General features: G+C 51.0%; 1 protein-coding gene across 2 annotated transcripts in view; it reads right to left on the minus strand.

The window, feature by feature from the left end:
• The window catches only part of HEG1 (heart development protein with EGF like domains 1), a 101,037-nt gene extending 90,868 nt beyond the window's left edge, over window positions 1–10,169 (minus strand). For both annotated transcript variants that reach the window (XM_053564397.1, XM_053564396.1), the window contains exon 1: window positions 9,766–10,169. In XM_053564397.1, the coding sequence (XP_053420372.1) occupies window positions 9,766–10,060 (295 nt within the window). In that variant the 5' untranslated portion in view covers window positions 10,061–10,169. The remainder of the gene's footprint in view (window positions 1–9,765) is intronic.
• Window positions 10,170–10,631: the final 462 nt, after the last annotated feature.

A 10,631-nucleotide genomic window follows, 5' to 3' on the forward strand; every position in this document is an offset into this window, starting at 1 on the left:
TGCTCACACAGCTTTCCACAATTTGCTAGCTGTCAACTGAGCCTGCAGAATATTCTCTTGAGTTTCCTGAATAGTGATAAATTTTCATCCCTCTGTCACAAATTTGGATTATTTTGGAAACAGACAAAAATTCAAAGCCCAATCTGACAAGTGAAGCTCCAGGAGGAGGTCTGATTGCAATGAACCATCAGTGTGGTGCCCGTGGGGCCCACGCACTGTGTCTGAAGGTGGCTCGAACTCCTTCCACCACTTGAAGTGTGTGTTGATAACAAAGGTTCTCATCTGAAGAAGAACTCATGGGCCACAGAGGTCCAAGTATGATTGACTTTCAAAGGAATACTTAGGACTTTGTAGTCACACCTCACAATCCTAAATTGCTCCAATGTGTTCCTCTGGTCTTCTCAGAGGATCACAGGACAGGCCTGTTGCATTTAGTTTTTCTAACTTCACATCTTCAAATCTGGCTCCTCCCTCTTTGTGTCTGAGGCTAAGGATGGACAGAGTTCTGGGGATACCCAGGGGCGAGGCTAGCAAGGGTCCAGGGTAGGAGAGGACCAGGTAACAGATGTCCTTTGAACATGGACTTGAACCCTTTTTGGGGAACTTGTCCCCTATCCATTAAAATGCCTGGAGGGCAAGGGGGGCATGGGGGATTGTCCTCAACACAAGGACCAGTGTAAACAGTGTGGCTTTCAGTAGCATCACCACGGGCAGTATTCATGGCGCTCTCCTGCTTGGGCGCCCAGCAGCCCTCACAGTCTCTGAGCAGGGGGTCTTACTATTTTTTTTTTGGGGGGGGGGGTCTTACTATTAACAGACCATGTGACAGACGAGAAACCAACAGCACAGAGAGGCTTAATGACCTAGGAAGGTCGTACACGTGGCAGGTGGCATTCTTGGGGTTTGAAATGAGTTGTCTATCCCCCCAGCTGAGAACCCCGCTCCCCAGGAGTGTGATTGCAAAGCCAGCAGAGCTGTCATCCACACCTGGGCAAAAGGTGATCCCAGAAAGTGTCAGGAAAATGGAGTGGTTTCAATTCTAGCCTAACATTCGATAACCACTAGTCCCCAACTTGTACAGGGACATCTTCAGATGACAGCCACTTCTCTCTGTTCTCTTGCCCCTTGGGGCCATCCAGACAGCTTGGCCATGGCCTATGCCCCTTTTTGTCACCCACCTTCCTCCCTGATCTTCATCTCCCAACTAGGCAGAGACACTAAAGAGAAACCTGTCAACTAGGCTCTGGGCCTGAGGCTCAAGCGGCTAAGGCGCCAGCCACCTGAGCTTGTGGGTTGGAATCCAGCCTGGGCCCACCAAACAACAATGATGGCTGCAACCAAAAATAAAAAAATTAAAAAATAGCCGGGCATTGTGGCGGGCGCCTGTAGTCCCAGCTACTTGGGAGGCAGAGGCAGGATACTCGCTTGAGCCCAGAGTTGGAGGTTGCTGTGAGCTGTGATGCCACAGGGTGACAGCTTGAGGCTCTGTCTCAAAAAAAAAAAGAAACCTGTCAACTTATTAAATCTATCTATGCCTCCAACAGCAGAGCTCCTCCCCTGTACAAAGAAACAGGGAATCCTATTACTCAGGAGCTCCACTAAAGTCAGAGCCTCTCCTAAGTCCCCCCAGAAACCCCGAGAATTGGGAACACAGTCCTTTTTTTATTTTTATTTTTGCAGTTTTGGCTGAGGCCGGGCCTGAACCCGCGACCCCCGGCATATGGGGCTGGCGCCCCATTCCTTGAGCCACAGGCGCTGCCCCAGGAACACAGTCCTGCCTGCCTGCTGTGCCATGTCACCTACACGCTTTCCTCAAAAACTTTTATATGACAAGAAAGCCAGACCATAACAATGAAGCTCAGGGCTAAAATATTAAGCAAATGGTATCTGTCCATTTTTAATAGCCTCTGTAGACTCAGCAGATGGTCTTTCCACCCCCTTAAGAAACCTTATAACCAGAGAGCCACACACCCCGTGGGGGCCAGTCCCTGCTCCAGTACCTCCGCCCTCCCACCCCCAACATGTAGAAAAAATCTGACCTCCTGACTGTGTTCTCATGGCTCTGCGTGACCCGGCCTCCATAGCCCTCCTTCTTTCCAATCCTGAGACAGGCAAGCTTGGTGCTGCCTTAGGGCAGTTGGCTATTCCCTCTGCCCGGAAGGTTCTTTCTGCTTGCTACAGCCAGGGGGACACCATGTACCAAGTCTCCAAAACAGAAATGAGTTTGACACATATGAGAAATTACCAGCAAGTGGGCAAGAGGCAAAAAGACGGGCGTCAGGGTCGGGTCCTGTGAACCTCATATTCCAACTCAGAGGGTGTGGATTTTATTCTAAGTACAATGCAAAGCTCTTGGAGGGTTTTAAGCCTGAGAGCGAGGTGACCTGAATTACCCTAAGAAGATCACTCTGGCTTCTGTGAGCATGGATTAGAAGGAGAACATGGGTGGACCCAGGGAGAACAGAAAAGAGCAGGAAGAGGGCAGCGTCGTGAGGTGTTGTGGAAACAGAATCAACTGGAATTGCTGGGAAAAAGGGACATGGGGGAGAGGAAGGCAGAGAAATGGAAGGCTGGAAGGTGTCTGGTTTCAGAAGGTGGATGGTACTCCCGATTCCTGATATGGATGAGTTGGACGTCAGTACAGTTTATAAGGAGAGAAGCAAAGATTCCGGTTCTCTCTGATTTTCCTCTTTTGTCAAACTTTGCCACGGGGCAGTCAGCATCTGGTGTCTCCTACACTACTACAGGCAGGCACAGCTCAGTCAGACCCAGTAGCCCGTCCTCAGGCCTTCTTCTCTCCACCTCCCTTTTCCATTCAACTTGCATTGTAGCCAGAGGAGAGGACAAGTTGAGGCAGGAACACATTAACTTACATGTACCTTCACAGATCCCTGGACTTACTGCCCACACTGCACACAACATTCACATCATCTGCCTGTCTGCCCTAACCTAACCCTGACCCTAACCCCAGCCTCCAAACCACCCCACCTCTCACTGCGTCTCACGGCCAGGCTGGCGCCCTCATTGGCACCTCTTCCTCCTGTCTACACTGAATGTTCTCCACCCCATGGGAGCCTACTTCCTCTTCTTCTATAGCTTTCATTACTACCACCAGGCTGAATCTGGCCCTAGCCCCTCTCTAGTTCAGTACCACATCAACTTTGTGCAGAATAGTCCTGCTGGGCATGCTGCAGACTTTGCACTGAAGGCTAAAACCACAGCAGTAATCCCCACTGCCAGGCCATCCCAGCCCCCCGTCCTTCCTTACTCCTTTAAATGGCCCTTTTGTCTCTCCCTGTCCACTATCCCCATAGTCTTTTTCCCCCCAACACATCAATATGATGCCTACCAGCACCCCAGTACCTCTGAAATAACTCAGGCTGGATCTGTACGTGGTTCATCTGTGAGGCCCACACCCAGCACAAAGGAACAACCAATAGGCAAGCAACACGCTTCCTCCTCAAAAGCTGTCATGCAACCCTGAACATGGATGGGATGAAAACAATCCCCTTACGCAGGCCCCTAACATCCTCCACAATCAGCCCGACCCCCTTCTTTCAGGCTTCCGTGACTCTAGGTCAGGCATCCTCAAACTTTTTAAACAGGGGGCCAATTCACTGTCCCTCAGACCGTTGGAGGTCTGGACTATAGTTTAAAAAAAAAAAAAAAAACTGGCCGCGCCTGTGGCTCAGTCGGTAAGGTGCCGGCCCCATATACTGAGGGTGGCGGGTTCAAACCCGGCCCCAGCTGAACTGCAACCAAAAAATAGCTGGGCGTTGTGGCGGGCGCCTGTAGTCCCAGCTACTTGGGAGACTGAGGCAAGAGAATCGCTGAAGCCCAGGAGTTGGAGGTTGCTGTGAGCTGTGTGATGCCACGGCACTCTACAGAGGGCCATAAAGTAAGACTCTGTCTCTACAAAAAAAAAAAAAACTGTGAACAAATTCTTTTTTTTTTTCATATTTGTACTTATTTATTTATTTATTTTGTGTGTGTGTGTTATTTTTTTTTTGGCCGAGGCTAGGTTTGAAACCACCACCTCCGGCATATGGGACCCGCGCCCTACTCTTTGAGCCACAGGCGCTGCCCATATGAACAAATTCTTATGCACACTACACAGACCTTATTTTGAAGTAAAAAACAAAACGGGAACAAATACAATTCACACCGCTTCATGTGGCCCGCGGGCTGCAGTTTGAGGACGCCTGCTCTGCTAATCTAGAACCTCCCTAGTCTCCTCAACGCCTCTCCTCCGGCCTTCCTAGCTGGTGATCACCTCCATTTTAAAAAGTCTCCATCTTTTCATATTTGGGGTTTTGCTGACACCAAAAATCCCCCACCTCTGTGTCTAGCCTCACCCCAGTCAACTCCTCCCTTCCGGTGGAAGCTCCCTGGGCGCTGGCCCAGCAGCCCGGCCTCGGCAGCTGCAGCCCGCCTCCACGTGCACCCTTCCTCTGGCCGCCATTGATCTTGCTGCAGTTCTTCAGTGGTGAATCTCGGACACATCGTGGTATCACCGTTGACAGTTTTGATGTCGGTGCTCCAACAAGACTCCCTGGAGGCGCACGATAGCCTCACCTGCCACCGCGTCCCACGGATGTCTTTGCTAAGTATTTCCCGGCATACAAATCTGTCAAATACGTCACCAGCAGAGACATCCACCACACTTCAACAGAAGAAGAGCAAAACAAAAACAAAAATAGGATAGAAATATCTTTGTTTTCATCTATACAAGATGGATGGTAAGCAGGGAAAGGAGGGTACTAGACATTAAAAGAAAGCAATTTTATAGCAAACGAATGGGGTAGCATTTAACCTGCCCCCCGCCCACTGAAAAGACATTCCTAACAACTGCCTCATAATATCAGCCCCTACTGCACATTACCGGGAGAGCCCATTACAAAAGCCACTAATTCATTCCAGTTTTCTTTTTCAGTTGATAATTAATGAAGCAACCTCTGCCGTCAATTACGTATGGGCTGGCCTATGCGTAAGGCATAGCTCACAATCTCTATATAAAATACTATTTTATACACATATAAAGACTTGTGGTCTTAGGTAATCTGAAAAAAAATTTTTTTGGCTCGGCGCTTGTGGCTCAAGCAGCTAAAGCGCCAGCCACATACACCTGAGCTGGCGGGTTCGAATCCAGCCCGGGCCCACCAAACAACCGTGATGGCTATAACCAAGAAACAGCCGGGCGTTGTGGCGGGCACATGTAGTCCCAGCTACTTGGGAGGTGGAGGCAGGAGACTTGCTTGAGCCCAGGAGTTGGAGGTTGCTGTGAGCTGCGATGCCACAGCACTCTACCCAGGGCAACAGCTTGAGACTCTGTCTCAAAAAAAAATTTTTTTGGATTGCTACTCTGCGGGTTGTCCCCATTGCCACTGCAATCTCTCCATCTCTTCCAGCCCCAGTCCTGACCCCTACTTTATACAAAAAAAAGCAAGAGCAAGGAACTGAGGGAGGAAAAATAATTTTGAGCTGGAGAGGATCTTAAAGATCTAGGACAAGTTGTCACCCTATTTTATAAATAAGAAAACTGAGACCATGATACTGTGGAATTGGTCTAAATCCATTTAAATCCTGCCTCCTCCATTTACTGTGTGATCCAGTCTCTCCAAGTTTCCATATCCATAACTGTAAAAAGGAAATTATCCCCCACAGGACTGTTTTCAGGGTTAAATGGGAGAAGAAATGCAAAAGCTTAGACCACATACAGTGCTCGAACACCAGGGAGTCAAAAATGGGACCAAAACTAGTCTCCCTCCCTCCTGCCTCTCTAGCATTCTTGGAAGAGAGGGACATTTATTACGGCTGAAACCTCCTGTTCATACAAAAAGGATGCTTAGGGCTGAGGAAAGCCACTGAAGAAGGCAGTAAGTGCCTAACGAAACCGCAGCTGCCATCTGTTCTTTGCTTTCTTTCTGAGTGTCTCTGGACAAGGACAAGTTAACTCCAGCAACACTGTTCTTGGCCAGTCAGCTGAGCAGGGCTGTTGGAAGGCAAGAGGGGGTCACTGGGAGGGCAGAGGCTCCTTCTCCAGCCTCCAGGATTAGGATGCAGCAACTGCCCAGCTGGGCTGCAAACACCTTTCTGCTGTCCTACATCCATGCCATTCAGCACCCGGGCAAAAACTTTCAGTTTAGTATTTGTATACACCCTTTCATTGGAAAGGGTTCTCGCAAGGTTAAAAGGATGCGGCTTTTTAATATACACACCATCCTACACTCCTTCTATTCGGGACACCCTCCATCAAAGCAAGCAGGCCCCACCTCCACGACCACCCAGCCTCAGCCAGGACAGAGGTGGCCATATCCTAGAGGAAAGCCACTCTTCCCTCCCTAGGGGGCTGCCTCTTGCCCAGCCCGGGTCTCCACTACATCTTATAATATTCTCCCAGCAGCCAAACTAAATGACTAAGTTGGCCCAAAAAGCTAGAGCAATTCAGGCGACAGCTATTTAACAGTTCAGAAGGGGCTGGGCTCAAAGCACTTCCTTTCCCCTAGGGAGCTGCATTTTTCTAAGATTATTATTTCTTGGGCTGGCTGCTCAGCTACTCAGCGTCATTTCCCCTTTGGGTGGGAAAGTTCTTTCCTTCTGCATTGATTTTCATTATGATTTAAGCCCCCCCCCCAACTCCCATCCTCTCATCGCAAATCTCACAATTAAAGCATGGCCTATTGATCACAATATCAAGGCATGTAAACTTAGCACTCAGTTCAGAACTGTGGCTCAGAAGCCCTGAGTAGTAGAAAAATATGTGCAAAAAAAGAAAGCCTCTAGGTTTCAGCATCCTATCATCCCTGGCTGAAATACCAGCAATAAATGTCAGCTCAACAGCCAGCAGGGTGGCAGGTGGGCAAAAAAGCTTAAACAATGGCTGTACAAACAGGGGGCTGCTCTCCAGGGATGCAGAGTCTAACACAGACAAACAGCCCCCATATGGAATGCAAACACTGTTACTCACCAGTGAGAACCTTAAACTCTGCCAGAAGGAAAAGAAGGACTAGAACTGGACCACAGGGAATAAAAGGACATCTGTGGCCCCTGCTGCTGACACCAGTGTATTTGGAAGCCGATAGGACTGGCACTGACTACCAGCATCCCCACAGCAAGGAGCTGCAGGCAGCTTCCCCAACAATTAATTGGCGTGTGTTATTTGTAAGATTCAGGACTCATTGCCAGCAGTCGTGTCTATCTCCCAGACACAAATGTTGAGGCAGAGCCTGGAGGACCATCTGTCAGGGGTGCCAGAAAAGGCAGGCATCTGCACGGGACACAGTGTGGACCTCAGGACCTCTGAAGGCCCTTTCAGCATTGAGACTTTGCTGCCTTGTGAGTAAATGTAATACCTAGTGATCCATGGTGGCCAATCAAAAAGACCCAGAGAAAATTCTCAGAGGTTATCAGAAAACTTGGACTCACTGAAATTACCTAATGATAGTTTTCTTTTTTGCTATTTCTTTTTTATCCCCAAGTGACACAATTTGAGCCACCAACTAAAACAAGCACAAGTCATGCCTGGATCCCTAGTCATATTAGCAGCTTCTAGCAGTTTTCAGCAGGTAATAGATTTCATCTCTTCTAAACTCACCGTTCTAACATCCCACTCAAGATCAGGCCTTAGACCAGCTGAAGAGCAGGTACTCACTAGGTGGTTTTGCTGGGGGTACCAGCAGACCAGCAGAGCCCACTGTGGATAAGAGGTCTCACTACTCCAGCTCTTCCCTGGGACTCTCACCTGTGCGTTCCCCACCCACCCCCTGTGCCTCATGCACCCGCAGCCTCCATCGCGTTCACCTCCCCAAATGAATCAAACTAGAAAGGACACAAAGTCAAGACTGGCAGCATCACCTGCCACATCTGTCATTTAAGGCCCCCCTTCTTACCTGCTGAGTCCCCTAAGCCAATTGCCTCCAATGTCCTCTCTGTAACACCTCTCTAGGATCTATGGAGTCCCCAGCCATGGGGAAGGAGACTCATATGCCAGCCTCATCTGGCCAGGACCCCCACAAGTCGGCCTCCCTCCCACATAACTCTAACAAAATAGGGGCCCTTCAGCTAACTAAGCAAGGCTGAATACCAGCCACAGGAACCTGCCTTTGGTTCCTGGGTATCTCCTCTGAAATGTCCTCAATTACCTGCCCTCCCCTTTCTACGCAGAAAAATTCACAAAGTAACATACAGCATTCCTCCCTTATTTCTCTGGTTCCAGAAAGTGTCAGGAAATGTTCTCTTTTATGTTTTTTTTTTTTTTTATTGTTGGGGATTCATTGAGGGTACAATAAGCCAGGTTACATTGATTGCAATTGTTAGGCAATGTCCCTCTTGCAATCACGCTCTTTTATGTTTTTAATTCCTTCCTGAGGAACTCAAACGTATGTTGTAAGGACTCTAAAGTTAGGGTCACTGGCATGTGTCGCTTGTCTTTGGAAGTTTCTTTCTCCCCTTCCTTTTCTTACTGTTCCTCAGTTTCTCAATCTTATGCCAGTGATTTAGAAACTCACAAGTTTAAGGTATATTAGCAATGATGGGAATACTGTTGAATACAGAGTTGTAGTTTTTACTGGTTTTACTAGTTTTATTAAAAAAAAAGCTCCAAACCCACTTGCTCCTATTTAATTCTAGGACTCTCCTCTAGGTTGGCTGAAGCAAGCTAATACACACAACCAAGAAGTTTGTCTGATATGAGAAACTTAAGTGAATTGTCAATTAGGCAGACAAAATCTTCTCAGGCTTCACCTAAACTCCCAGTGAGTGTCCAACAAGCAACCTAACGCCTGACCAGCCCTGAATGACCAGCCCTGAAAGCGTGAATGCCTGAATGCCCCGTGTCACTCACAGGAAGGCAAAAACTAACCCCGACGGCTGCTGACTTGCTTCAGAGCACTTTCCACTTGTTTTTACTTTCATTTTGTCACATCCTCACTAGGAGGCTAGAAGGAACAGGGGTCATTACTTCCATTTCACAGATGGAGAGAATGAGATCCAGAGAGCCATCTCCAAGGTGGTAATAGTAGCATGATTAGAATTCCATTTTCTGGCATCTTCTTCCAGACCAAAAGAGGGAACTGCACACAAAGGTAGCAGGGAGAGGTCAGTTCCCTCCTGGAACTGGGACAGGCTGTGGCCATGCAGCAGGCAGCAGCTCACCGGGAAAGGAGAGAGACAGGGCTGAGGCTCCCGTGTCAGCCTCTGCAGAGCTGGGCAGTGTGTGTGTTTCAACCTTGCACCCCCCAAACCCCCAGTTCCTCTGCTTTTAGAGTTGAATCAGTACAGCATTTTGTTTCAAACTAGGTACATCCTTTGTCCTTTATAAAATCCTCAGTGCTAGAACCCTTGAAAAATTAGCTATTTATATTTAAAAGTCAGGTTCTGTACCTGGACTATATTGGAGAAAAAGAATCGAATTGGGGAAAGGCCGCAGGATGTTATCACCTCCCAGGTAGGAGAGATGCATTTGGGTCTTTTTCTCTTTCCTTTTCTTTTTTTTAAAGAGAGGTGGGAAGGGTACAGGGCACCCCATGGGAGGTAAGTTTTCTTCCAAAGGCTGGAGAGGAAAACGGGAAGGTCACACCCCTCAGTCCAGCCACCAACGAAAGTGTCCCTCCCTCCAGGCCACCCTCAAGTTCCCCCACGCGCCGGCTAAGTGGGGCCCCCACCGGGGTCTCCCAGCCGCAGGGGCCTACAGCTGGGGCTGCAGCCCGGGGCGCGCCCACCCCCGGCCCCAGGCTCGCTCTGCGCCGCTCCCCGGCTCTCACTCACCCGCACTCCCGCCTCGGGCGTCCGGGCCCGAAGGTCCCCGCAGTGTCGCGACGCCCCGCCGGGGGGCCGTCTGGCCGGGGCCGAGGGTCGCGGGCCCGCGGCGCTCCGGGCCGAGCTCAGGCAGCCTCTCCAGCCCCGCGCTAGCCAAAGGCGCCCGGCTCGGCGCGCGGGAGACCGGGGAGGGCGGCTGACCCCGCGTCCCGGGGGCCGCTGGCGACAGCAGCAACAGCAGCGGCGGCAGCAGCAGCAGCAGCGGCGGCGGCGGCGGCCACCGCGAGGCGCGCGGCGAGGCCATGCTGGCGGCGCCCGCCCGCGCTCACATGCCCGGCCCGCGGGGCGGCCGCGGGGCGAGGCAGGCGGGCGGCGGGTGCCGCGCGGGCCCGGGGCAGTCGGCGGAGTGAGGCTGCGAGCGCGCGCCCCGACTCAAAAGTTGTGGCGAGCCGCGGGCGGGCGGCCGGGGGCCGGGCGGGCGCGGCGGAGGCGGCCCGCGGCGCCGCCACATGCTAATTAGCCCGGGCGGGTCGCGGGCGGGCGGCTCCTCCTCGGGTTGACTTCAGCGGCCCCGCGCGGCGGGCCCGGGGGCGGGGGGAGGGCGCCTGGAGCGCGGCCCGGCCTGGGACCGCGGGGTGAAGTCAACAGAGCCGCGGCGCAACTTTGTCACACACACACGCCCCAAAACATTGCTTTGCCTTTGGGAGAAAGATCGGAAAAACCGAGCCTTCCGAATCAGGAAGCACTTTCCCAACTCCTAAGTTACGACCCTAAGTCGGGAGGGAAAGCCGGTGCTGGATAATGTATTTAGCCCTGACTAGATTATCCCAGGGCTTCGGTAGGAGAGAGAAGCGGAGCCTGGTGCCCTGGCCTTA

This window comes from Nycticebus coucang, chromosome 16 (genome assembly GCF_027406575.1).
Source record: "Nycticebus coucang isolate mNycCou1 chromosome 16, mNycCou1.pri, whole genome shotgun sequence".
Classification (NCBI taxonomy): domain Eukaryota; kingdom Metazoa; phylum Chordata; class Mammalia; order Primates; family Lorisidae; genus Nycticebus; species Nycticebus coucang.